A 27,291-nucleotide genomic window follows, 5' to 3' on the forward strand; every position below is an offset into this window, starting at 1 on the left:
GTGGCTCTTAGGTGAGGCTGGAATAGAGGTGAGGAAATAATGGAAAAACCGTTAATCCAGGCAGCTGTGCTTTTGGCTTAGTTGACGTGTGTCGTGCATCGCTGTCTCGTGTTACCTGTTACCGGGATGATGGGTGACGGGTTGAGCGCAGGAAGGCCAGGTAACCGACTCAATCACCATAGAGTACCTCGTAGTGCCATTTCTCTCATTGTCTAGTGTGGGTGCCACTGTTAGAATCTTCTGCCCATTGCGCCAGAGAACGGTGCGCGAAAAAGGAACCCCTGCATGTGTTTCCAGAAGCGAGGTGTTGGCGGATGGATGAAAATAGAGAAGTGGACCAGTAGATGGACGCAGATGGAGGCAGAAGAGTTTTCAGCTTGCAGCATGCAGCAACCGTTTGGCGACGCCATGTGCGTGCCCTAGGCGTGTTCCTGGCCGTAAGAGGGCAGCCTCTTTTCTCCCAGCACCGGCAAAGTGCAATGGGTGAGTGACCATGGGACGCCATCTCTGCTCAGCTGCCTGGATTGGGCCATGGTGGGGAAGCTTAACCGTTGACCTGAATGTCCAGGTTGAGTTTGGCGTGTCACCTAAAATCCAATCCCTAGTGGAGAAGTCCCCCTAGAGACTAGCCTAGCCAATACCCTGGAGCATGATTGGTTGTGGCCGGGGGGATGCAAGCTCGCCTGTTTGCTAACCCGTCTACTCAATACCTACCACGATCAAGGGACGAGTACCGCTCCCTGCGCCCTCCTCTCTTCTCCCTCCCCCTCTCACTCCACTCACTCTCTCATACAAACATTTTTTGTCGAAGTGGAGACTGCGATTCCTCATTACCTACTCTAACTTATCCTGCACATGGTCATTTTCCACCTCGTCTGCGATTTCCATGTTGCTTGAAACCCAGGTCTCCATCCGGCCCCAGTCATCATCAATGATCCAGAACTCACTCGACCCCCCGTGGCTTGCAAGCCGCCTGCTGATCAATACACGACACAAGTCACAGTCTACAGCAGAGCCTCGAATGATCCACCTCCAGAGCTGCATCATTCCGACATGCCCTGCGACTGAGGCAGTGTCCAATAGTCATTATGCATCAGTCCAAGCGTCGTAGTCACCGTTTACAGCCGGGTCGACCGTTTTGGTGCTTGTCTGTATTCTCCTCTACCTCATTGCACTTCCCCCAGTCTAGTGCTGCGAAACTTGCCTCCAGCTTCATCGTCGCTAACATCCTCTTCTGTTTGACTTCTCATACAGCTGGGAGATCTGCTCCATTTTCCCATGACGCTACGGCCCGGTCCCCTATTCTGATGACCGCTTCTATCCTCCTGACTGGTTGACTGTGGATGAAGCCACAAGATTGAGTCCACAAACCCTCCTCGACGGCCGTCTCTACCCTTTCGTGGCAGTGTCCTCTCCTTCTTACTCCCGAGCTGTAGATGACATCTGTGAACAACCGTTGGATTTAAGAAGAATGCTTTCCTCGCCGCGACCAAAGTTGCTCTCTTCTCCTCAGGCTTCATCCATCCGACAACTTGACCAGAAGGCAGAGCCAACGGTCCGAGACCTCACTCTCCTTCCCGTGAAGATTCCTGACTTGACTGCGAAGCACCACAACAGTCCCGAAGAGAAGAGAATAGCTCTTGATCCTGCACCCTCCATTAAGCCAGAGCCTATCAACCATCCAACTTCACTTGACTTGGCCAACTCATCTCTCGCCATGTCTGATGGACGTGCGTCTGACTGTAACTACTCGCCTCACACATGCGAGAAGCGCCCTGACGCAGAGTCTTCCGGCTAACTGATACTACAGTGAATGAAGCTCGCGCCTTGCGCGTCATGGAGATCATGAATGATTTCCGAACGTTGCAAATCCACATCAACTCGCTCATCACGCGCAGCGAGGCCAGTCCACCAGATCAAGAATCTTACTACCTCGACGGCTATGTGGTCCTCAGGCAGTGTGCCGCCGAGTCGCAAGCGGTTCTAGCTGGCCACTTTAACCCGGGCAACCTGGGTCTTCAGTCTGGCAACATCCCCGAGACCGAAGTACAGAAGGCCTCTCTACAGCGGTGCGATAGGAATCTACATGGCGAGAGGGAGAAAGGATGCTAATGAATGGGCCAGAATCATTCTCGATGCGTCTACGAGAAGGTTTCAGGCTCACAAGATCTATCTGCGAGGGTCTGCCGCGACGCGATGGGTACAGCTGCGCACCCAATTGCTGCGTGGTGAAAAACCAGGTTCCAAACACGCCAACGGGCTGCGAACGATTGACCAAAGACTTCGCCAGGTACGTACTGTTGTTGTATCTAAAAAGTTCCATGCGATCGGCGCATTTCCCCACACCTTATCACTCGTTGTTCCCCTTGGCTTCGCTAGTGAAGCCATGTGGTTTGAAGGCACCAGAGGAGGAAATGATCAGCAACACACGATGTACACACGGGGGGCCGCAAATATTCCCACAGGAGAAAGACGTGAAAATAGGGGGCAAAGCTGATTTTCTCTATGATTTAGGAACTCAGCGAAATCACGGATGACCATGTTTACCGAGACCTTCGCAACGCTGACCAACGCAAGCGCTACTGGCTTGACGAAGACCCGGTACTGGAACGCATGCTGGGATGGATTCGGATGCAGAGGTGAACGGGGGTCAAGTTAATTGCTAGCCTCTGGTTTTTCTCGAGTTATCCAGATGTCTTGACCGGCCTGCGTTTCTGTTTCCAACCTGAGTCTTCCATGCAACCTAATCCTCTTGCCTAATCCTTGGACCATTGTCGATCAATGGCATTCTACTTTCCGAACGCTGGACGTGATCTCACCGGACAGTGCAGGCACTACAGTCTGCGTCATTACATAGGGGGCACCAGGGGGGGTGTGGGAAAGAATTGGCGGCGGCTGGACCGCCGAGTGGGCAAGCCGGGATCAGTGAGTCTGGCACTTGCAGGGTGGCTGTGACCCAGACTCAAAAAGCAAGATTAATATTTTTCATTATTTGGGGAACTTGTTGGCCTCTGGGATTGAGGGCGAGCTATCTAAGCGGCCACATGAGACTTTGTCTACCGTTGCACTCTTTTGGGTTTTACAATGGCTGCATGGCGCTACGGACAGATATGGGAATGACAAGACAAAATGACTTCAAGGAAAAGGAGATAGGGACTGGGATATAGAGAGGACTTACAGAACGCAAGAGGCACCCAAGCAACAAACTGGGCTCGGGAACATGGTGGAGTGATTGTGACTAGAAGTTCCCAATGGCATCTTTCGTGTCCAACTTGTTAAACGACCCATGTTGCTTTTGGTTTCAAGTTCAAGTTCCCATGCCCCTTGAGTCCTCCTGCATATCTGATTCCTTGTTCGCGGAGCTTCGCGGGGAAACTATCCTTGTAACTTTGACCTACATAAGGCTCGGTGAGGCCGATCCCTACTCGAATTATCGTTGGTTAGTAGCTACAGTGCTACAGTAGTGACTACGGAGTATGCAGGCGTGGTAAATTTTTTCTGTAGGGAGCTGCCAGATATTTACTAGTTGCTTGTAGGATTCTTCGAGGATGATTACCTGTGCCCCGTTCACCTCGTCCAAATGTTCTCTGTATCACCTGTATCACCTGTATCACCATGAGTAGCTCACTTGTCCTGCAGAATTTGACGGGAAGACCGGAGTACGGCACCAACGGCTTTCCAATTCCTCCGAAGCTCTACATAGCTATCAAGGACATGACGATAGTGACCTAGGGATTACGAAGTCACTTTGTCGTCTAGGTTATGAATGATGCCTATGTTTATCCAGGTGGGTAGATAGGTGGGTGGGATGTAGGCTTGCCAGTCCCTAGGAGCAGGTGACTTTTTGGCAGTGTTTCGTCGACCTGGGTGTAAACAAGTCGTTAGGTAGGGAGGGTTAGCGGGTGATTTGGGCCTGCCTTAGTCGGCACCAGGTATCGACTTGGAGGCGGACAATACCTACAAGTCGAGGCGAGGGTGCCCAATTCGGCCCAGTGGCTCCAAGGGTCAGAGGCACCACCGCCTAAACCAGCAACTCTTCCAACCACCTAGGTAAAGCGCGTGCCTTTTTCCGGCAGCCCGCCCACCAACTGAATGGCCGTTGCTGCTCGTTTCACGCCTCGCTTTACCTCGCTTGTCCCAAGCTCCAAGCTCCAGGCTCCCAATTCCAGTACCTTTCTACCTTCATAGTTAGCTTCCCATGCCAAACGGTCTTTTTGGCCCCCGACACCGCTGCCGAGTTTTCCATGACGAGGTCCTTGTCCTCGTGGCATGGGCACTTTAGGGGGCACCACACCCCAAGGGGAATAATCTCAACGTTTCCCCCCACCACCATCTCGCGCTTCCCGCTTCCCATTTCGGTTCACCACCAACTCGCTTCGATCAATTTTTGCGCTATTGCACCTGCATTTATCTCGCACCTTCGGAGGACAGGAGAATGAGGGCACTAGGTATCCACCACCCGTCCACACGACTGCCCTCACCCGTCGTCACCACCGTCACAGTCCTCTGATTCAGCTCTACAAGGTTCATTGAAGTGAACAGCCGAACCAAGATAGCCGAGGGGCACTGGGAACAATGGGCACCCCACCGCCGTCATACCGCGTGGCTGTACGAGCAGAAGTCCCGTGGTGAATATGGCGTGCGGACGTTGGGGGAGATACTCGTGCAGACGCACCTCGTATTCCCATTCCTCCCATTTGCGCAATACCACGAGGACCCAAAACACGCACTGCGAGCTCGGTATCTGCATTGTGGACGGCGAGGGATGAATCTAAAGCATAGCAGGCAGGGCTGCTATCATGCCTGCTATCCCCCTACCCTCCAAAAACGGACCGTGATCATCGACTATCTACTTCTGACCGAGTAGATCGATGGCCATGCCGTGTAAAATTCCTGCGACGCTCCCCGAACGCTCGGAATTGGATCTTCGACTATGGTCGTCACCCACACTTGCTCTAGCACGCCTAGGCAGCGAATGTTCTCCCCTCACCGGCTCATCACGTTACCGTTGTGGATTGAGAACATCCGAGGTATAGGGTCCCGTATGCAAATGGATCTTGAGCAAAGCCACCTCCCTTCCTCCAAACCCGATCAATCTAGCAAAGACGACCTCGCTAGTTCAAGTACCACATGATCTCGCTACTGGTACAAACATCACAGGACCAAGGGTTTTCTTGGAACGAGGCTGAGTGAATCCACCTACTTGATGCGCTTGTATACAAGAGATGGTGGACCGCACATAATATTGACGACATACAACTTCAAGGTAGTGTTCTGTGAGGTCTTGAAGCAGCCACTCAACACTGCCCGACACATTCCTGTCCCTGTCATGCCTACTGCTGTCTCCAGAGGCGGCTACAAACGGGGCGGGCTTCTACTCAACCCTTCATACCACCTTCGCCTTTTCCCCTGTAATCCTACTCTCCACCACATCTAATCCAGTAAGCTTCTTCGACAAGCTATCCAGCCATCCCACAGGAAATACTGTTGCATTGAGCCATGCGAACGTTGCTCCCTGTCCTCTCCAGATTTGATGCGGGGCTCCTTTCCCGCCGCGCTTGGATAAATCCCTCACCACTTTGTCGGCCCAGACGTCTGCTTTCGTGAGACTTGATGCCGGGCCGTGACGGAGAAACTTGTCCACAGCGGCCTTGCCAGGCGCGTAGGGGCTGGTCTCAGGTAAGTTGGAACTCATACCGCTATTGGCATTGTCGAAGAAATTCGACCTCACGCCTCCGGTGCGCAAATCAACGACCTTAATACCAAATGGTTGCAGTTCAAGCCGCAATATCTCGCTGAAGTTGGCAAGCGCAGCTTTGGAAGCCGAGTATGGTCCCGTGAACGGCAGGGCTAGAACCGAGACACAGGAGCTATTGTTTACAATCATCTTGAGCTCTGCTGTCGAATTGCGAAGCAACGGGAAAAACAGCTGTACCATCCGGATCGCGCCCAGCACGTTGATATCGAACTGTTTTTGGATACTGGTGATCGACACGTCAAGGACGGGCATATTCAATCCGGCCCCGGCGTTGTTGATCAATATGTCCAGTGAACCATCAGTCAGGGATGACACCTTTTCCACACATGATTTGATGGACTCTTCGGAGAGGACATCTAAGGGCAGGGTTTCGATGCCAACGGCAGCTAAGGACGACATTTTCGAGGGAGTGCGTGCGGTTGCAAATACGCGGTCGCCACGTTTGTGGAAGGCCAGGGCGAGAGCGGCACCGAGGCCGCCATCCGAGCATCCTGTGATGAGGACTGTGCGTTTCCTTGGAGCCATGATGTGTTTGGTTTCAGGTATCGATATTGGGTTTTCTAACAAAGCCGGACAAAGAGCTCTGGATTCTGCGTCAGTGTACGACTACGACGCCTGTTCGAGGGAGGAAGCAGGATGGAAAACCAGCCATGCTTTTCGTCTTATATCTATCCTATTGGTAAATAGCACGACTTGTGCTTTCTCGCAAAGAACACGGACGAGGACAGCCTGATTCCTAATCTACCTCGACCCTAGGTATCATGGATGGAGTCACTAGGCGAAGGTCAGTAAGATTGCTTCATACCACTCTACAGATTATCGCCTATATCGCACATTGTGGTTCTAAGACAGATTTGTGATTCCATAATACCGGCCGAGGGGTGTGACCCCACGACGGGTGGCCTGAGTGGCTGGTCCCTTGATATACCATTTGACTCCCTCTCACACTACTATTTGGATCCATGAGACGTGGATAAATGATGAGGCTGCCGCGTACTTGTGTCAGATTATTCAACTCGTAATATAACAATGAGAGAGGGGGAGTTTCTAGCCGTCAGAGTTGTATGTATGTGTAAGTCAGCCTCATTTACTGTGGCCTTTAGATGAGGGACCCCATCCACCTGCTTGCCTAGAATAAACAGCCACGGTAAAGACTGAAGCCTCATTGCCGCAGAAAGGACCAGAACCGAAAATCTCATTGTCATTCTCCATCCTTTACCACATGAACCACGGTAGAGACTCCGCAACTTTCTCCAACACCGATCATGACCATCAACCGATTAGCCGGCAGTTCGGCAGATTGACCAACGCGCGTTGAAGATGGGCTTTTATTTGACCAGATTCGCCTGTTATCACTATCCTCGAGTTCTATCCCTGAGAGTTCCCTGACTTGTCTGTCACAGCGATCTTATATACGAGGAAACAACATGGGATCTGTTGGCGAAACCACCACCACCACTCTCCCTTCAGCACCGGTGCCGGACAAGCAAGATGGAAGCCATGACGGTTCAGCCCCTCGGGCCGCGGATGTTGCCAATGGACATTCCCGTGCTCAAGACTCGATCACGATACCGATGCATAATGTGCCGGCCTTTACGCCCAGCAAGAAGCTCCGTGTCGTGACCATCGGGGCGGGCTACTCGGGCATGATCTTTGCCCACAAGCTCCAATACACCTACGCCAAAGAGTTTGACACACTCGTCGAACACACCATCTTCGAGAGCAAGTCCAACGCCGGCGGCACCTGGATCGCAAACAGTTACCCTGGCGTGCAATGCGACGTGCCGAGCCACATCTACGTCTTCCCCTTCGCCCCGAACCCCGAGTGGTCGCATTTCTACTCGACGGGGCCCGAGATCAAGGAGTATTTCCAGAAGACGGTCGAGGAGTGGAAGCTGGATCGGGACGTCCAGTTCAACACCACCGTCGAGCATGCCCAGTGGGACGAGGACAAAGCTCAGTGGAAGCTCGAGGTGCGGCACAAGGACACTGGCCATCGGACAGAATGGGCCGACGTCCTGATCTCCGCCAGGGGCATCCTGAGTCACTGGAAGTGGCCCGACATTCCCGGACTGCACAGCTTCAAGGGTCTCAAGGTCCACAGCGCCGGCTGGAATCACGAATATGACTACCGCAACAAGAGAATCGGCCTGATCGGGAACGGAAGCAGCGCCATCCAGATTCTGCCGGAGATGGCCAAGCTGGAGGGCACCAAGGTGACGTGCTTCCAGCGGTCGCCGACGTGGGTCGTCTCTCGCCACACGCCCGCGAAGCTCGTGGGCAGCGACGACCCCAGCTACAACCCGGAGTACCGCGAGGTGGACAAGCAGCGGTTCCGCAACCCGGAGGAGCTCAAAAAGTACCGCAAGCTCATCATCGGGAACGTCAACCGCGGGTTCCGCATCTTCGGCAAGGGCTCCAAGCAGCAGGAGGAGATCAAGGCCTTTGCCACGGCGCAGATGGCGGCCAAGCTGAACCACGACCCGCGCCTGTGCAAGATGCTCATCCCGGACTTTGAGGTCGGCTGCCGCAGAATCACCCCGGGCGCCGGCTACCTCGAGTCTTTTACCAGGGACAACGTGTACCTCACCCAGAGCCACATCGACTACATCGACCAAGGCGGCATCAAGACCAAAGACGGTCAGTACTACGAGTTGGATGTCGTCATCTGCGCGACGGGCTTTGACGTTTCCAACCGGCCACCGTTTCCCGTCGTTGGGCGCAACGGCATCGAACTGGGAGAGAAGTGGAAGGACGAGCCTGAGTCGTATCTGGTGAGTTTTCTCTCCCCTCGGAAAGGAAGAAGAATATCATCTCGGGGAAGACGATCCCATCTCCGCCCTTTAGAACCCTAATTCTCTCTATCATCCCACCCGCCAGAACAAAAGGGAAACTGGACGACGAACTCCCTGACTGACCTGTTGCGTACGAATTAGTCCATGGCCTGTCCCGACATGCCCAACTACTTCATGTTCATGGGTCCCAACGCCACCATCGGCCACGGCTCGCTCATCTACAGCCTGGACTGGACGGCCGAGTGGATGATCCAGTGGCTGCGCAAGATGGCGCGCGAGGACATTGCGTCGGTCGCGCCGCACCAGCGGGTCGTGGACGAGCTGGTGCGGTACGGGGATGAGATTATGAAGACGCTGACGTGGACGGGGAACTGTGAGTTTCTCCCCTCTCTCTCTCTCTCCCTCTTTCTCTGTCTGTCTCTGTCTACGTGTTATGTCTCCTGACCCTTGGTATGTGACAGGTCGCTCCTGGTACAAGAACAACCGGATCGACGGGCGCGTGACGGCCACCTTTGCCGGCAGCGCCATGCTCTTCCACGACATGGTCGAGCGCATCCGCCCCGAGGACTTTGACATCCGGTACCGCTCGCCCAACCGCTTCCGGTTCATGGGCAACGGCTTCACGCAGTACGAGCTCGAGGACGGGGTCGATTTGTCGTGGTATGTCGAGAAGTAAGTCAGTAGTTAAGCAAGCCCGAGAGCGAGAGCCAGACCGAGAGTAAGAGTGCGCGTGGGCGTGCGAGGCTCGAGGCGGGGAGAGAGACTAGATAGATATATATGTATCTGAATATGAATCTAAAATGTGCATTGAAATCTCAAATCTTGGACACGAAAAAGGTAAAAGGATCTATCAAACGTACATCCTTGTATTCATCCATATATCGTTACGCATCTCGTCGCTTTTGTAAGTATCTGCAAAGGCAAGCTCGTCGTCACATTCCTCCAGCTTGCATTGACGAACTCGAATTCGCAAAAAGGGGCACGGGTACGCATCGGCCAAAAGCTTTTTGGAAAATTCCCTGCCCAGGTTGAAGCCTCCCCCCAGGCATCATCTTTGCACCTACCATGCTCATTCAGCTCGGCAATTAATCTATCGCCAAATGAAAATCACCATAGACCTTGATGTAATATCATATGCTCGCGACCACGTATTGCTCCCCAACAGACCTGTCATTTTGCCAGCCGCTGACCGGGCTTCAAAACCCCCCGATCACCACCGCCACCTTTTCTCCACAACCACAGCGCTTCGACCGCAAGCGCTTTGGCACTGGCATGTCCCGACTGACGGTTGGCCTCGCTCATCATGACCTCTATCGGCCTCTCTTTCTCAATCACCGACCAGAGCGCTTCCTGGAGTTCGCTGCCTCTGGCGCCAAAATTCCCCCTCCCCAGCCTGTACAGGATCCTACCTAGTGTTTGATAAGCCATGCATCGCTGGTTAGCCAAGGTCGATCGTGCAAGCAATGCGAGCTCTGGTATAGTGTATCCGGCGCTGCTCGGGGCATCACCGTGATGGTGTAGCCCTTCTTTCACGTCGAGCTCCAAACTCTCCTTTGGCGGGATCAGACGGCCGTTGAATCCGAAGCGGAGGGCAGAAGCTAGATATGATTCGTTTTCAGGGTTATACAATGACGCTTGGTCCTCCTCCTCGGTCGGGTCCTGTAGCCAGCTCAACGATGACGGGTCGTGGGGAGTGTCTGGAAAGTAATGTGTTTTGAGATCGGCGAGGAAGGAGGCGCCGTCAGTGTTTAGAGGTACATAGTCGTTTGCTGACCGAGGAGGGACGGGAAAATGTGTCGAGGGAGGAGGCGGCGCTGCGGATCTTTCAGGTTCCACAGTATCTTCGTCTATGGGCATCTCAGTCACGGCGTTCTGTCCAGATCTTCGGCTATCATCTTCCTCTTCCGCATCGCCCTCAGGCCAAAGCTTTTGATTGGCTTGATCTTCCTCAATATTAGCACGTTTGAGTAGCCGCTCCAAAAAAGCAGGGTTGAGATTTCGTGTTAGCTCGGCTCGAGCCTCCTCAATGTCCTCTGTCGACATTTGTGCTATCCGCCTCTTGTTTTCCTCGCTGATATCGGCCTTCTGCTGCTGGTCCATGTCGATCCCATACTTCTTGCCCACATGATGTCTGATGGCTTGGTCTGAGGGTTCGACTGTGGTAGGAATGGAGGAACGAGATGGCGCCTTTCCAGCCTGCTGTCTTTGTTTGAAAGCAGACACGTTGCGGCGTGGTTTGTGCTCGGGGAAGCCAGCTCTGGAGGATTTTAGCGACGGGGCAGAAGGAACAGAGTCCGAATCGTGCTCTTGGATCTCCTTGATGCTGAAGCCAGGAGGCCGGGTCGGGGGTGTCCGTTCGTCATCGTCAACGTCAACGTCAACTGGCCTGATTGTAAATTCATCTGCGTCGAGATCTAATTCAAACCGTTGACCTGGGATGGCCATGTTGGAGAAAAGTTGTAGATGGCGCAGCCGCGCAGTGCCCCTCGGTGAGCTTGTTATTAGTCGACACTAGAAGAGCTGCTCACCCTCAATGCGGTCTAGCCAAAGGCGTTGTCAATCAGACCAATGACATTCTTTTGGCGAGGTACTCGTATGTGGCACAGCTTTGTGGAGTGTGCGGCGTGCTACCCTCGCTCTTTCAAGGCGCAGAGCCAACTGCAATCTTTCTAGGGGTGACTGGTGATATGATGCTAAATCCTCTATATCATTGGCCAGAAGTCTTCATGAGGGGAGACAACGATATATCAGATCATGCGGTGCGGAGTGGAATAGCCGAACTTGGCTCAAGCCACTAGCTGCAAGGTCTGTACTTCGTAGCAGGGGTCTAGGATCTGGTAAGCCCCCAGGTGGGTCTAACTGGTGTATCCGATCTTGGGGGTTTTCTTTTCCGAGAGGATCGAGTTCGACGAGTAGTTGGAAGTGGATAGGGCTTGTCAAGGGTGTGGGAGGTAAAACTGCAGAGGCAGAGGCACTACTATGCGGAGTGATGAACTTGTAGTCGTCTTCGGCGTGACCGAGTGTGTTTGGTGTTTTCGGGGAGTGGGATCAATTCATGAAACGTCAAGGAGATCAGCTACTGGAACTTCTCGTACTGAGGCGGACTCCGGTTTTGGGCTAGAAAGCCACCTCACCACTGTTGAACAAGACACAACAAGCCAATAAAGTGATCGTCATGACAGGATGCCTGACCGGCTAGTCGTAGCCCCTTGCCTCACCGTTAGCCACTGTCTTTTGCCCGTCATTTGTTCCCCCCATTGATTCTCTACATTAGGATTTTTCAGAGTTTTTTGTCGATTTACTTGCGTTATCCAGGAACCGAGACCCAACCCTCTCTCCACCATCTGTGACCGAGTTTACCTGCTCCTGCTACTACTCCTAGCCAGCTAGTCCAGCTAGTCACCTAGTCGAAGATCTTCCTTCCATGGCCCTTGTCTGCCACGACTCATGACTACTGCCACCACTGTCACCACCATCACTGCTACTTTTCCCATTTACCCTTTTGCTGCTCTGTGGTCTTTGCACTGGTCTAGTCTCGAATGGCCTCGTCTTCTCTTACACGCCCACGACGCCTCACCAGACTCATTTCACTCTCTCTCACCTGGTCCGGTCTCCCTTGCTTTCCGCATGCGCTGCTTCTCTGTTGTTTGCTGGTCCCCTCTCTCCCTCTCTCGTCTCTTCCCCGTTCCTCCTCGTCGTGCTTCCGCCTACTTCTCGACACCCGTCCAAGTCCCCCAGGTCTAGCCTCCCAACTCTGCCCTGGCCTGCCTGGGTGGTGATTTTACGTTTTGCTATCCACTCTTCCCATTTCTGTCACAAGCTGTAGTCTGTCCGTCTGGGTTTTTGTTGCCTTCCCATTCATCTCGCGACCCATCATCCCCCCTCGCCATCCCAATCTTTTTTACCCTTTGTCAAGAGCCCTGTAAGCTGTTTTGTTCTCCGGGGTTCATACATATATCTTCCTATCTTCCCACTTCTGAGCCTTTCCCTCCTCGACCTTTTTCTCTCCTCTTTTACCTTCTTGCACATCGGTCCGAGTGATTTTTGCGCCAGGACATGCTACACTGCTACTTCTCTAATTTTGAAGTTCCCTAGTCCGCTCTATCCGCCGCATTCACCACTGCACCATTGCAAATCCTCGCCGCTAAGCCGCCTTTACACATTTCCCATTCCAGCCGGTGTTTTCAACAACCCTTTTGAGGTTGTGCAGTCAAATTCACACCCGTCACCATCACCGTCACCGCCCAACCCCGTCCTTCAAATTGTCTCTTTGTATAACGTCCTAGTTATCAACTCTTTAATTGTTCAACTCTTTGACCCTCATCATCGTCGGTTCCAATAATTCATCAATTGTGATTCCGGTCATCGACATCATCGCCTTTTCCTAATCATCTCCGTCACCTGCACACGCAATTCCCAACTTCCCGAGCTTCTTTTGATGGCGCGGGTGTGAGCCTGCGGTTTCGGTTGTGCACTTGATTGTGGAGGCTGAAGAGCTGAAAATGGAAGTGCGTGACACCAGGAGTTCATCTAACGACTTATCCAGCGCACCCCCGAGCGATGCTGAGAGCACTCCCGGACCTCCGAATTATCACCCTGCGCATCGCGACTTAGGCCTAGCAGGCAATCTTGGTGTTGCAAACAGCTGCAGCGCGCGACAGACCCAACCGAGCCCCGGTGCAGGTGTCAGTAACTCACCAGCCACAGCTGCAGGTGCACGCCAAGACAACGGCGCAGCACCACCACCAGCGCAGCCTGTCAAAAGACCACGAAAGAAGCGCGATCCCAACACGCCTGAAGAGAAGAAACCGCGAGTTCCTCGTAAGCCCCGTGGAACAGCCCCCACAGCTACAGGTGTACGCAAGAAAACCAAAATAGAGCCGCCAGATCAAGGCAGCATCGTCATCATGCCTCGGTCCCAGAGTGCAGGTCTGCAGGCCTCTACTCTGGTCCAACCAGTTCAGTTCTCCCCTCCAGATGCGACCGAGAGCCGCCGAGATGAAGCCGCCAAGTTTTCCGAATCTGGCCTCACGATGCACAACCAACCGTTGCGTGCCCGCACATCCCCTCAGAGGATCTATGAATATAAACCACGTGAATATGAGAGCAAACAGCACGCCCCACCACCGCCGCCGACTCCTCCTCTTCCTTCTCACTCCTCCCCTCCTCGCGCAACTAGCATGTACGATCCCATCAGATCCGTACAGCGACCTGTCGACACCAACCCTCCCGCTCCACCTCTCGGACGGCCCGCTGCTACTCCTCCAAGAAGATCCGATAACCCTAGTACCTCTCCAACCATCTCCAGCATCATTGATCACCATCCGCATCCGCATTCCGACACCTCGACTGCTACGACCGTGGTTACGCATCAGGTGAAGACGGAGCCTACCCACAGTCAGACCAATGGCAGGGTGGCCGAGTCGCCAAGAGTCAACGGCTCATCAGCGATGGAGGTAGATCACATCATGTCAGACCAAGGGCAACCCAAAAAGCTCACCTCTTCACGAAAAGTGCCATCGGAAGCGTCCACTCGCCCTACGTCCCCGAAGCCGGCTCGGGCTAAAGAGCAGCCGCCTCCACCACCAATTGGGTCTGGACTTCTCTCGGCCAGTCTCTTTGGTGGGGATTCGAGCAGCGATATGCCAAAAGACTCAGAAAAAGGACCCAACATCGTCCTGCATATTGACTTGAAGGATCCTGGTAATCGAGTCATCAACTTTGCCCGTATGGCCGAAGAGAAATATGGGTTTGCGGCCCTATACCCTCGTCAAGCTGCCCAAAAAGAACGGCTGGCCAAGATTGCTGCTGCCGGTGCAGCGTTAGAACGGTCGGCATCTGGCAGCAAGTTTGGAGGCACGTCAGCCGGAGACAGTGGCGATGAAGACCTTAGCGTGGACATCGAGCGTGACTCCGACAACGACGGAGACGTCGCGATGTCTGGAGTCAATGGCGGACAAGAACAACCTAACAGCGGCACCGATGGCCCAGGCCCAAAACGTCGACGGCGAAGAAAGGTAGAGGAGTACGACCAGGACGATCCTTTCGTGGACGACAGCGAGCTACTCTGGGAAGCACAAGCAGCGGCCAGTAAGGATGGATTCTTTGTCTATTGTGGACCGCTTGTACCAGAGGGGGAAAAGCCGGCTGTTGAGAGGTATGTATACCTGTTGATCCAGATTCCCCACAATGCACTGACTGACATTAATACAGGGCGGATGGCACGATCAAGCGGGGTCGCGGGCGAGGCCGGGGTGGTGGTCCTGGTTCTCGTGGCGGCAGAGTAGCCGCTGCGGCTTCCGAAAGAGCCTCTGGCAGGGGTGGAGGGCCTGGATCCCGGGGAGGAGGTGTTACTCGAAAGCCTCGAATCACAAAGGACGACCGAGCACAAATGGAGAGAGAGAAGTTGCAGCGAGAGAAGATGGCGCCACTGGTGGCCAAGCCAACTGCATACCCTGGTTGACGGTGGGACAACAGCACTGTAGTACAAAGACGGACTGGGGATTCCCTACTCAGCGGATTGAACGTGTCATGAAAAGAGATTCAATGTGCATTGGAGCGATGGTAGAGGTCAGCGGGTATGGACTTGTTTTCGTCAATTCACAGGGTCGGGAAAGAAGCCAGGGTGGTTTGCTGTTGTAACACTGAGCTGTGTATTTTTAATATTCGGCCCATCAGCATCAGTGATGGAGGATGTCATGTCAGACCCACGAATCACACCACTTTTGATCGAGTCAATCCTAATGCAGATATATCCTACAAGGTGGATTTAGAAAAAAGGGGAGAGGGTTTTGGCCTTTTTGGGGTTCTGAATCCTTTTCCTTTTGGAACCTTCATCTGCAGTGGCTTGCAGCGTGGTGGCTTGATGCTAGTGCTGGTGCATCTTGCACGAAAACGTCATAGCGCATCTTGATATGGCAGATGGCCAGGGATCAGGCCAAGGTCAACAGGGGAAGGGCATGGAAAAGCGAAAATTCCCATGGTCTAAACGCTAAAAGTGAGACTGGCAAGACTGAGCCACCCGAACTGACAGAAAGAAATATTTTGGCCAACCCGTTCCCAAAGAGCGATACGATCAACAGGATCAACAGTATCGAGAGGCCAGCAGGCTAGGTCGATCAAGTAGATGCCCCACGACGTCCAATCCCAGAGGTCGACACGCCTGCCGAAAGGGCATTGATCTTTTGACTTTCAAGGTTCCCATGCCGTGCTTGCCGATCCCCATGAAGTGCCAGTGTTGGATTGGGCACCTCCAACGGGGACACTTTAGGGACCACGGGCCAGCCTACGAGGACGAGAAGGTACCCATATGCCCAGTCACCGCCCAGTCAAACGCCCCCAATAAACGGCCACTCACGCAAATGAGCCCCCCTATCCTTCCCCTTAGGTTACGAGTAAACAGCCATCCCGGCAATCTCTCCCCCAAACTCGCCTCGCCCACTAATCAGAGAAAGGCGCGGCGGCCAGCGGTTAATGGGCTTGGGGCTCTTGAGATGCACATTTCTCCCTCCCATCGTCAGGTGTGGCTTATGGGCATCCACCCGTGCATGATTCCCGACACTTTTCTGGTTACGCCCCATGAGGTCCGTGTCCGCCATGATGGATAGTTCATCGGGGGTGGATTCTTCCCAGGCTCTAAGCCAGACTTGTACTGAGTACGAGTAGTCATCCGCCACCACCGCCGATTAATGCATTGACCCATTGTGCCATCCTCCTCTCTTTCCTCCTCAAGGCTCAAGCCCTTCCCTCACACCTGATCCCTCGCTTGCGTCTGCGGCTGGTGACTGGGTGAACTGGTGACTGGCAACCCGCGGTACAGCAGCACCCTTCTCCCGACTGGCGTTTGAGACACTGTTCGTGCGCTGCTGCCCGCTCCGTCTATCCCATCTAAAGTAATTGTCCCCAGTCAACTAGCAACTAGCAACCCACGACTTTCTGCTGTGAGCATTAGAGAACCAACCATCCAAGCTTTCTCATCTTTACCACCTCTTTTTGCTCTTCTCGCGCTTCGAACCAATCTACTCGGCCTCTTTCTCGTCGCACCTTCGATCGGACAACACTTGCGGCAAGCATGTTGCGCACACCAGCGCTCAAACTGCTGCCGTTTCGTCTTGCCTTCCCAGGCTAAACCGTACTTCGTCGCTCCCACCGGCCGCATCGACAATCTACCGGTTCCCCTCCATCCGAACATACTCGCTGAGGGTAGTTCTAGGCCTCTTAGAACAGGGTGAACAAGAGAAGGAGACAGTCAATCATGGACGGGTTCTCGAGCTTCTTCGGCCAGCCATACTCCGGGACGGATCCACAGGAGACAATGGACGGCTACACGCAGGATGACAGTATGGGTGGCATGGATCCCAGTGATATGGACGCCTCAGCTTTGGGCCAGGCGCAAACCCTGCAGCAGATCATCATTCAAAATCATGATGAATTGATGCGTCGAAGAAACACATATCAGTCCCAGTATCGACAAGGCTCGCACGATCATACCCGCAGAGCGTCGATGCTCGAGTTTTCATCTGCCATAGACAGTGACTTGGCCAATTTTCAATTCGATCCGAACCCCAACGAACCCAGCATGTCCATGGGCCCGCCCAATGTCATGTCGATGCCGAAATCCCTTGATCCACGAAGAGTCCGTTCTAGGGAGGATCTGTCCCTAAATACCCGTTTCTCCCAAATGAATACCAATTTTGATCAGATGCCGGCTGTCAACAGCTTCTCTCCTGTGATGGTTCCGAGCACCTCTGTTCCTCTTGAAGCATCTGCCGCCTACATTGCGCCGGGTATGGACATGGCGATGGATTTTGACAGTCTAGCTGGAGGCACAAGTGCTCCAGGCATGCAATCAGGCCCAATGCAAGAGACCCTCTTCACAGCCTCGCCAATTGAACAAGGTTTTTCAATCCCTTATCAACCCGTCAGCCATGATCCAGGCGGTGGCTCAATGAGTCCAGCCGTTCCGAACCCAATGGCAGCAATGGCTCAAGGCATGACCTCCATGCACGAACCTTTCCCAGGCCCATCTCATCACCTCCGACGGCAAACCTCCATTGCACCCATGGTACCGGGCTCTCTCTCTACCATGGCTTCTCCGATACATATACAGGATCACGCAAACAGAAGACACTCTATAGATAATCAGTTGGGGTTTCCCGCGAAAGGTACTGTGACGCTGTAAGAGCAAATCTGATGGTGAAATGCTGACCCGATCTGATAGATGCTAATCAAACTCTGAGGGCTATGAACCCTCCGTCTCTGCCACATATGCCGCCAGTACCAGGTGGCCCGTTACAACATCCCAAATATCCCAATGCCTATTCCTCTAGCGGGTTTGACATGCTAGGAGTTCTTGTGAGTTCCTACTCAAATTGTTGTCCTAGACCCCGTTGACTTTTGCCATAGATGCGCGTTGCGACTAGAGCACGACCCGAAATCAATATTGGTCCCGTTGATTTATCCTGTGCCTTTGTCGTTTGTGATATTGAGAAATACGATCTGCCAATAGTTTATTGTTCAGAAATGTTTGAACGACTGACAGGCTATACGAAACACGAAGTCCTCGGTCGAAATTGTCGCTTCCTCCAGTCACCAGATGGAAGAGTGCAGTCGGGACTCAAGCGAAAATATGTAGACAACAACTCGGTCCTCTATCTCAAGAACCAAATTGCCAAAAGGGCAGAAGCGCAACTGAGTCTGATCAATTATCGGAAAGGCGGGCAGCCGTTCATGAACCTCTTGACCATGATTCCGATTCAATTTGATTCTGAAGATTATAAGTTTTACGTGGGTTTCCAGGTCGATCTTGTCGAGCAACCAAATTCGGTGTCCGGAAAGAACCCAGGTACGGCATTCTTCCACGCATAACCAAAGAAGACAAAAGGAAAAGAGCTAATATTTTCAACAGATGGTACTTATGAGATCAACTACAACCGAAGCTCGCTGCCAGCCTATCATCTACCTGCTCCTCCTGATCCAAGTCAAACGCTGCAAGACATAGGCCAGACAATCTCCCCGGACGAGGTGTCCAAGCTCTTGTCCACTCTTGGGCGTGGTGACTTGGAAGTGTCAAAACGCGTCCGGGACAAGGTGCTACTGGAATACAACGACGATGTTTTGCATGTCCTCTCACTAAAGGGACTGTTCCTCTACATATCTCCCGCAAGTCGAAGAGTCCTAGAGTACGATCCCGCTGAGCTTGTTGGCGTAAATTTATCCTCGATATGTCATCCGAGCGACATAATCGCAGTCACCAGAGAGTTGAAAGACACGCCGCCTGGAGAGCCGATGAGCGTGATTTACCGGGTCCGCAGGAAGTTCAGCGGGTACACCTGGTTTGAGGCGCACGGCACCCTCTACGTTGAGCAGGGAAAGGGCAGGAAGTTCATGATTCTTTCGGGACGAGAGCGACCAGTCTATGCCTTGGATCGGGCTGACCTCTTGACGGATGGCAACCTCGGCGAGAGCGAGCTGTGGTCCAAGATGTCAACGGCGGGAATGTTCTTGCATGTGTCCTCCTCTTCTCGAGTCATGCTGGACCGACTCCCTGAAGACCTTGTCGGGACCAGTTTGCAGGCGTTGATGAGACCAGACTCGAAAAAGGAACTCCTACGTTTGCTTGAACTCGCAAGAACAGGCGAGAAAGTGACCTTCAGACATGATCTCCAGAATCGACGAGGCCAGGTTCTGCACGCGCAAACGACAATCTATCCCGGTGACGCTCGGTTAGGCACCAAACCCACCTTTTTGCTTGCGCAGACCCGCCTGCTGAAGATGACGCGTGCTGCACTCCTGAACCAGAGGTCAGTGTCAGCAACATCGTCGAGAACAGACCGGGCATCGGCAGGGTCTGCAACTCCAGCGTCACGTCCGTCAATCCGATCGTCTAGCAATACCCTAGATGGATCTAGCAGGAATTCTGTCGAACACCCCGGCTCTCTACAATCAACAGGCACTCTCCCCTTGAGTCTGGGCAACCAAGACGAGGCGCTGGCCTCGGAAGACAACATCTTTGACGAACTGAAAACAACCCGAAGCTCCAGTTGGCAGTACGAACTTAGGAAGATTCGGAATGAAAATCGGACATTGGCTGAAGCCCTACAAACACTGCTAAGTCGCAAAAAGAAGCGCAAGAGGAGAAAGGGGCTCGGCCAGGTTGAAAAGGATTGTGCCAACTGTCACACGCGAGTTACACCGGAATGGAGACGGGGTCCAAGCGGCAACCGTGATCTGTGCAACAGCTGTGGTCTCCGGTGGGCCAAACAGGTACGTGATCTTTGCGCTTGCTGTGCAGAGGCGTGATCAGAAAGGTAGATGCAGCTGACACTTTTTTCTAAATTCAGAATGGACGAGTATCACCTCGCAAACCTTCGGGTCAAAGTGACAAAAGCTCCAAATCTCCTGCCCAGATTAGGCCGACCACCAAGCCCGAGGCTCAGAATGGTGGAGGCTCTGAGACAATCAATGGTGGCCATACCCAATCGATCGGGACCTCATCCGGGACGCCCAAGCGGGAAGAGAATGCAGATGAATGGAAAGGACAGATGCCCCCGAAAATTGAAGAAGGCGATGAACCTCCACATCCAAGTATTCTGCCGACATGACCATGGACCAGAGGTCGTCGACGGTCAACCTTGCCTCGCCCTTTTCATAAATCCAAAGAAACAACTGCCGAGACTGTCAACCCCAGGATTGGAGTTGGTATCACGAAAAGAGCTATCGCGGAGTTGGGGCTCTATATTCGAGTTGTTAATTATCCACGGACTTTCACGCTTTGACGAACGCAATTCCGTGGACCAGAGAGTCCCAAGCAGGGGCTACGATCCGGTCCGTCCGACACAGGTTCAAATATACTCACCATGCTTGGCAGTTGGGACTTTTAGTTGAGTTGAGACCATCTGGACGTTTATGTCTTATGTCACCTTCGGTTCGAAATCTTGTCACTATCATACCCCGGTCAGTTCACAACAGGAAGGAATAAATGAATAACATGCGTCGAATCAATGTTGCGAGCCTAAGTTTGGGCTGGGACCTCGGACTGCTACGAAGTTTCATGATGATGCAAATGCTTGGTCGGGCGTTGGGCGCGAAGACTTATATATAATATGAGATATGCCGTCCAAAGATTATTGCTCATTTGAGGGAGCGGGGACGGGGACGGGATGCAGAGTCGACCAGGCTCTGGCGGAGATGAAAGATGAACAGCGACGGACGGACAGGCTTGACCTTGACCTTGTCAGTGAAAGGTGCATGCATGTATGCATTGCCACAGACGTTCCACATGCCATTGGTATTCGTTGGGCAAAAGGGAGAAAAGGGGAGGAGGGTATGTGCAAACCCCCTCAGGGGCCTGGTTTTTTTGGCCGGATAAGCAAAACAGATTGTTCATCCCGAGTCCTCGGTAAACGAGAACGAGATGTGATCAAGGTTCTTCTTCTTGTTTTGTCATGCATGCATGATACATGATACACGATATAATTGATACACGACACGCGACACGCGACGTCCGCTATGCTGCTTCAATATACTGCTATATTGGCACGCTGCCTATCCATTTGATATAAATCAGAATATATCTCCGCCTCCCCTCCTCCTCCTCCTCCTCCTCCGCTGGTTTTTTTTAAAACCTTCTTCTTGTCCCAGAGGAATCTGATGAGGTAGGTAGCCAGGACATGGACAAGAAATGATATGATTTGACCAATAGATATGTAGATATCTAGGGAAAACCAAGAGGATACAGAGCAAAAAGTCCATCATCGTGTCGTGTTGTGTCGTATATATCTACACTGCAGAGGTTAGGCTTGCGAAGTAAAGAAAGTAATGATCCTTCTTCGGCCCAGTGGCCTCTCTCCCTCCCTGCGCATGTGTTTTGGTGTGGGGGTGGGTAGAGGGTACATCTTATACATGTATGTATGTGGTGCGCGCAGAAAGGGGAAGAGAGAGAGTTGGGGACCCTGACAATGGTCGTTGGGTACGAGGCTCGCTTCCTACAGTCGGGGGCTTGATAGTCCAAGTACGACGGGCGATGGAAAACGCAGTCCCAGGGCAACGGACACGGACACGGGGGGAAAGAGAAAAGACGGGACAGAAATAAAACTATATGAAATTGACAGACGACAATATGAAATAAACACAGAAACCAAAATGCATCGGGAGATTTGGCTGTGCTGTCAATCCATGCCCCCTCCACTCCCATGCATTCTTACCATCTCTATACTCGATGCCAGACGGTCCGCTGGCTCGACATACCGTCCCTGCTGCTTTGCAGTGGCAGGGGATCCGAGTCCAGAACCCAGAACGAGTCCCGGCGACGCAGCTGCACTTGCTCCGCTGAGGCCTGGGCGATAATCGAGCTCACCTTGTTCGAATCAGGACCTGGGATGGTGTTTGCAAACGAAAAGGTCGTGCCGGGCGGAGGTGTCAGACCTCCTAGTGGAGTGCTATGGCCTTGCTGCAACTCGACTGGTGAACTGTACCGGAAAAGAAGAGGGAGGGTCGACTCCTTCCATACTGGCATGTGGTTGCGGTGTGTGGAGAACATCGTCAGGAACAGCCCGGTCAGCCCGAGCACGACAAGCGCCAGGGGATAGCTGATCCACGGCCAGCGGACCACTATCACCGCCTGGTTGTGCAGAGTCGTCCCAGTGGCCACGGTTTCTTGTAGCTGCTGGAAACGACCCGTCACTGCCCGCCCAACACTATCCGCGACGTCGCTGAAATTGCCGTTGCCGTCGATCGCCTGCTGACCCGCAGAGCTCCACGGCCCCGAGTTCTGGTCGAAGCCCGTCGAGGAGAAATTGTAAATGTCCCCCTGTTGAGCAGGGTCCGGGTACCAGTACCCGCCGTAACTGTAAGTGGTATTTCCCTCGAGCGCTATCCGGAGGGCTTGAATAAGCAAGAATGCTCGACCTTGAGAATCATCATTGCCGGAATCATAGACGAAATAACTCGTATCGTTCACTTCTGCCTCCCAGCCAGTCAAAATGCGCCCATCGGGTTGGTTCTGACTGATGATAATGGTGCCGTAATCTGTGGTTGTCGCATGTGAGATGGTCGTGCCGGAGCGGACCGCAGTGTCCATAGTACGGACACACGGTGTAAACGCACATTCCGTGGCAGATTGGACGACCAGTTGGTCGAAGGAGGAGGTTGTGTTGATGTCGAGATAGCCCATGGCAAACAGAGGAGAAGAGATGCCAGCATATGATTTATTGTCCCAGCTCTTACCCCAGTGGCTGTCCGGCGTAGGGTCAATATTCAGTGGCCACACCACCCGGCGTGGATAGGTGACAAACCACTGCACGCTGCTCGCCAAAGACAGGTCAAGAGCTACCGAGACGTTAACGGGATTTCCGTGCGGGAAGGAATAAGTTGGTGACCAGGTGGTGGAGGAAGACGTCCGATTGCTCTGAGAGAACTCCTCGAAATGGGAGGTCAAGTTGATGTTGTACGCGTCTCTCCCGAGTTTGACTTTGCTGGTCATGTCTGTACACATGGTGCACAATGCAAGAGTGTTGTACACTGGCCATGTGCAATTCCCACTGGGGCAAACAGGATTCGGTATGGCGCCTGATGCCCCTCCAAACGCTCCGATCAAAGCATTCAATGACAGGCCTGAACCACCTAGATTTCCAATCACCGATTCATTGTACGAGGTCGGGGCGCGGATCGAGGCAGGTTGCGATGGGACAGGGCTGTCGCGCACTACAGTGTTCAGAACTTGCTGTAGAAATGGCTCGAAGCCGAGAGCCAGGACGGTGACCAATGCAGCGACTAGTGCCTGAAGACTGCCTTGACGACTGAGAATGAGGAGAGTTGAACCATAAGGGCCACGGCTGGCTTCCTCGAAAGCGTCGACGGTGTTGAGTGGCCGTGGTTTTCCGATGAACCACAGCCATTTCTCCTGTCGAATGGCCGAAGCTAGTACCGCTAGTAGAGCAGCCTTTGCAAAGCCCGCAAGGAGGGATATTATTGCGTTGATCTGGCAATAGACATTAGAATCTCTCAACCTTTGACAAGCGCCCGAGGACTCACCGTCAGGCCCTCTGGGAGATCTGGAACAGCGCGGTTGTCGTATACAAGGAGAATGGCAACAATGGCAATGAGGATGCAGATACATAGCAACGCTGCTGACAATTCCCACAGCCAATTGTCCAAGCTCATCCGGTTCCACCATGATGGTGGTTTTGCGGGATCTTTTGAGGGTGTTATGTCAGATATCAGTCGGCTCTGCGTGCTGGACTGGCTGCTGAAAGTTACTTCCATTTCAACGTCGTCGAGTCGGTCGTAAACAGGTCACATTCCTAATTCCAAGGGCGAACAGTGGTGACCCATACTCGATGGTATATATCGACGGGCCTGAATCCTAAGGCCTTCGAATAGCACCATCTGCACCATCCCGGCACGGGGGCAAATTCACAGAACACGCTCATCAACAACATCAGCCACACAATGGCGAGTCTCTCTTCTTGGTAATGGTGGGGGCGATATGGTTCGGAGGGTGGTCCTGAGCTGCGAGCGCAACCAGCGGCGCGTAGGTGACATGACGAGGCCTTAACAGAGTGTGCATGCGAGATGTTTCCTTGCATTGTGTACAGGCACCGACGAAAAGAGTCTGGGGGTGGCTATATTTGTCGTATCCGTGTGGCCGCTGCGGAGGCCTGAAGCCTGAGCGCAAGAGGCGGCCTGATCAACATGCGTGGGCTTACATAACGCACGAGGCTGAGGGGGGCTGTACGGCGATCTCGGGAGGGAGGAAGGGAGGGAGTCATCGGGCGGCATTCACCGGCGAGAGAGAATTGGGCGGCATGTGTGCGTGTGTGTGTGCGAGCGATGGCTGGAGAAGTTTGTTAGGGCAAGGAAGCGAGAAAACGAGAAGGCGAGAAAGGTGAGGGGATCGACTCTGGGAGAACAAGAATGATCGACAGTGGTTACTTCACACCTTTGCTGCCCAACTGGCTGCCCTGAACTTGTAAGGGCCCTTGGGGGCTCTAGAGGGTTCCTTAGTTACCTTCTTAGCTAGCTTCTGGTGCTTCTGGTGCTTGCTAGGCTTCCTAGGCACCCGTAGGCTAAATGCTAGGCGTGGTGGCTTCCCTATTCCCCGGCCCATTGATTGCCCATTGGCTACTCCCCCTAGTCCCACACTTCCTTTGGCCTCTTTCCTAACGGCCGTTCCGCCCAGTCGGTGTTTCAATCATCTCCCCCCTTCTTCGTCCCTCTTGCATCCCCGGCAAGCTTTCGTCCCTCCTCGAACTTTTTTGTCCCTTTTCCCCTGCCCATGTAACTCTCCCATCTCGCTTGAAAGCATCACTTCTGCCCGGTCCAAACCGCCCGCCTCGTTGATGCTGACACTGCGAGAGATCATGATGGAAAACAGACCATCATTTCATCACCTCGACTGACTCGACATCTGATCACCGTCCTTCTGGTACCCAATCGACCGAGTCTTGAACTGGAGAGGCTCTAGTCCTGTCCCACAATTGGACGCCGTCACCCAATGTTTGGAGTCGAATGGAGTAGGGACATACCGGAAAAGACCCTGGGTGGGTGGGTGTGTGGGCGTGTGGGCGCGTGTGGCTGCCAGGCTTCACCAAACCCCCCCTGGTCGCAAATCCAGCCTTCCTGAACCTCGTCTCTCACACTTCCTGCTTCAACACTTCCAACCATACATTTCTATCCTCACAGTTCCCCTCTCCTAGATCACACGTCCCAAGACCTTTGTCACTTCCGATAGACACAAGACCTGACGCCTCTTATATCATCCAGTGCGACCTTGTCCCTACCCATAGTGGTCAAATTCGTCAATATCAACATCCCACGATCCATCCTCGCAGCGGCCTCCTGCACCTTTGCGCCCACTCCATCCCACTGCTAGGAGCACCTGCCTGCACCCCTCGACCTCTTCGGTCCAGTATTAAATTGCCTCCCACTTCACTTCCGACTATTGCAGACTCTCGACGTGCTGGTCCCGAGTTCTGGCGATACTCCTGCGAATCCTCCCTCGACCTCCTGAACCCTCGGGCCGTGTCTGCGGCAGCGCTCTCCCCCCTTTTGACACCAATAAAGAAAGCCTCTCAGTACAGAACCAAATCGCAGGGATAGAGGCGCATATAGACCTCGGACTTGTTTACAGATCGCGTCCGTGCGCAATCCCTTTTACTTTCGGATTGTCCCTCGGCCATAATAAAGCTTGCCCCCAGCATCTCCGAGACTCTGTCTTTTTTGTGAGAGAACAATCCCGTCAGCTATAGTCTCAGGGCCTCTTATACGAGCTTCACAAATCTTTCCACTCCAAGAAGGGGACTTTTTCAGTAATTCCCCAGTTCGAATACTCGACCATGGCGGACAAGATTTCCATCACCATATGCGGTGATGGAGGTTGTGGTATGTTTATCTTCTGCGTGCCGCTGGCGAAAGTAATATGTTCCGCTGATGCTTTCCCTTTGCAGGTAAATCGTCTATTACATTGCGCCTGGTCCGATCGCAATGGACTTCCGAGTACGTGCCCCCCTCGTTCTCCAAGCCGGAAAGGATACTCCTGCTAACTCTGTGCAGATACGATCCGACTATCGAGGACTCGTATTCGGTGACTCGAACAGTGGACGGCTTAAACTACTATCTCTCACTCACTGACACAGCCGGCCAAGAAGAATATCGGAGTTTGTGGGCTGCCTCCAACCTCCAGTCTGATGCTTTTCTTCTGGTTTATGATATCACCAATGCCGCTTCTCTCGATGGGCTGTCGTGGTTCCTCGACATGATTGACATTGAAGCTGAGAACAGAGTGGAGGAGAATGCCCGCTTACTCCGTGAGAAGGGTGCCAAGGTCCGCGGCAGGAGGGAGGATGGATGGAAATTCCCTCCAATCAAGATTGTCGCCGGCAACAAATGTGATCTTAAAGATGCCAGAGTCGTCAGCAGCAAGGTCGGCTGGGAATGGGCCAAGAGCAGAAATTGTGGCTTCATGGAAACAAGCGCCCGAGAGATGGTGAACATCGAGGAGACCTTTGCCCGTAAGTCGAGGCTGCTCTTCCGCTCATCAACAGCTGGTGCTAATCTCAATGAACAGTCATCGTGCGCAGAGTGGTTGAGGCAAGAAGACAACACGGTGCAGGTGCCGGCTCACTGACCCATCAAGTCCCATTTGCCTCCAAGGGCCATACTCCTAACGTCAGCGGTGCTGGAGCATCTTACCAGATGCCAGGCTCTATGCAACCAGCCCGGCAGCCATCCCTGCCCAATCCTCTGCCACCGACGGAGAAATCAGGATTCGACGATGACAACGTTAACGTCCCTTGGTGGAAGAAAATATTCTGCTGCCGAGGTTGACTGTTGAGTTGAGATACATGAGAAACTTCGGGCTTGTACAACAAGGCGGGCCACCTCATCTATATGGCTTGTGTTGGGGTTGTAAAATTACATCAAAGGGGGCTTTCTCACCACACTTTTTAGTGGTTGGACTCTTCTAGCAGAGGGAGGGTCTACCACATATATCGACTCAGCGAACGATCTGAGGCAAGACACCATCGCCAGTCAGCAGCGAGCATTGTGGGGTTTGCTCCCAGGATTCCCAGCCATGACAGTGATAGTCACTGCTGGGAGACCGTGCCAGCATGATTGTCTTCGTCACTCATCATGAAGGCACGCTGGACCTTGACAAATCACTGGTTTTCGGAGGCACGTGCACGAGCTCTATGGTTTTGCCCAGAACCATGAAGCAGATTACCAGTACTTTCGTGC

The 27,291-nt window shown here is 53.2% G+C and overlaps 8 protein-coding genes across 8 annotated transcripts; 5 read left to right on the forward strand and 3 right to left on the reverse strand.

Annotated features, from left to right (window-relative positions):
- Positions 1 to 1,471: 1,471 nt before the first annotated feature.
- AYO21_06128 (hypothetical protein) lies at positions 1,472 to 2,643 on the forward strand (the record flags this gene model as incomplete). The annotated part of the gene is made up of 4 exons (XM_022656092.1): positions 1,472 to 1,730; positions 1,811 to 2,069; positions 2,125 to 2,290; positions 2,515 to 2,643. The coding sequence occupies 4 exons, from the start codon at positions 1,472 to 1,474 to the stop codon at positions 2,641 to 2,643; spliced, it is 813 nt and encodes a 270-aa protein (XP_022511612.1).
- A 2,743-nt stretch (positions 2,644 to 5,386) lies between these two features.
- Positions 5,387 to 6,283, reverse strand: AYO21_06129 (hypothetical protein; the record flags this gene model as incomplete). Its single annotated transcript, XM_022656093.1, has 1 exon — positions 5,387 to 6,283. The coding sequence occupies one exon, from the start codon at positions 6,281 to 6,283 to the stop codon at positions 5,387 to 5,389; it is 897 nt and encodes a 298-aa protein (XP_022511613.1).
- A 902-nt stretch (positions 6,284 to 7,185) lies between these two features.
- Positions 7,186 to 9,229, forward strand: AYO21_06130 (hypothetical protein; the record flags this gene model as incomplete). Its single annotated transcript, XM_022656094.1, has 3 exons — positions 7,186 to 8,532; positions 8,695 to 8,926; positions 9,015 to 9,229. 3 exons carry the CDS (start codon positions 7,186 to 7,188, stop codon positions 9,227 to 9,229), a joined length of 1,794 nt encoding a protein of 597 aa, XP_022511614.1.
- A 494-nt stretch (positions 9,230 to 9,723) lies between these two features.
- AYO21_06131 (hypothetical protein) lies at positions 9,724 to 10,998 on the reverse strand (the record flags this gene model as incomplete). The annotated part of the gene is made up of 1 exon (XM_022656095.1): positions 9,724 to 10,998. The coding sequence occupies one exon, from the start codon at positions 10,996 to 10,998 to the stop codon at positions 9,724 to 9,726; it is 1,275 nt and encodes a 424-aa protein (XP_022511615.1).
- Positions 10,999 to 13,055: 2,057 nt separating this feature from the next.
- AYO21_06132 (hypothetical protein) lies at positions 13,056 to 15,016 on the forward strand (the record flags this gene model as incomplete). The annotated part of the gene is made up of 2 exons (XM_022656096.1): positions 13,056 to 14,710; positions 14,767 to 15,016. The coding sequence occupies 2 exons, from the start codon at positions 13,056 to 13,058 to the stop codon at positions 15,014 to 15,016; spliced, it is 1,905 nt and encodes a 634-aa protein (XP_022511616.1).
- Positions 15,017 to 16,807: 1,791 nt separating this feature from the next.
- AYO21_06133 (hypothetical protein) lies at positions 16,808 to 20,156 on the forward strand (the record flags this gene model as incomplete). The annotated part of the gene is made up of 6 exons (XM_022656097.1): positions 16,808 to 17,617; positions 17,699 to 17,717; positions 17,774 to 17,907; positions 17,959 to 18,397; positions 18,461 to 19,818; positions 19,896 to 20,156. 6 exons carry the CDS (start codon positions 16,808 to 16,810, stop codon positions 20,154 to 20,156), a joined length of 3,021 nt encoding a protein of 1,006 aa, XP_022511617.1.
- Positions 20,157 to 21,763: 1,607 nt separating this feature from the next.
- On the reverse strand, positions 21,764 to 23,817 carry AYO21_06134 (hypothetical protein; the record flags this gene model as incomplete). The annotated part of the gene is made up of 2 exons (XM_022656098.1): positions 21,764 to 23,533; positions 23,587 to 23,817. The coding sequence occupies 2 exons, from the start codon at positions 23,815 to 23,817 to the stop codon at positions 21,764 to 21,766; spliced, it is 2,001 nt and encodes a 666-aa protein (XP_022511618.1).
- A 2,072-nt stretch (positions 23,818 to 25,889) lies between these two features.
- AYO21_06135 (hypothetical protein) lies at positions 25,890 to 26,880 on the forward strand (the record flags this gene model as incomplete). Its single annotated transcript, XM_022656099.1, has 4 exons — positions 25,890 to 25,935; positions 26,001 to 26,049; positions 26,107 to 26,564; positions 26,621 to 26,880. 4 exons carry the CDS (start codon positions 25,890 to 25,892, stop codon positions 26,878 to 26,880), a joined length of 813 nt encoding a protein of 270 aa, XP_022511619.1.
- Between the last annotated feature and the right edge of the window lie 411 nt (positions 26,881 to 27,291).

This window comes from Fonsecaea monophora (genome assembly GCF_001642475.1).
Source record: "Fonsecaea monophora strain CBS 269.37 chromosome Unknown Scaff41, whole genome shotgun sequence".
Taxonomy (NCBI): domain Eukaryota; kingdom Fungi; phylum Ascomycota; class Eurotiomycetes; order Chaetothyriales; family Herpotrichiellaceae; genus Fonsecaea; species Fonsecaea monophora.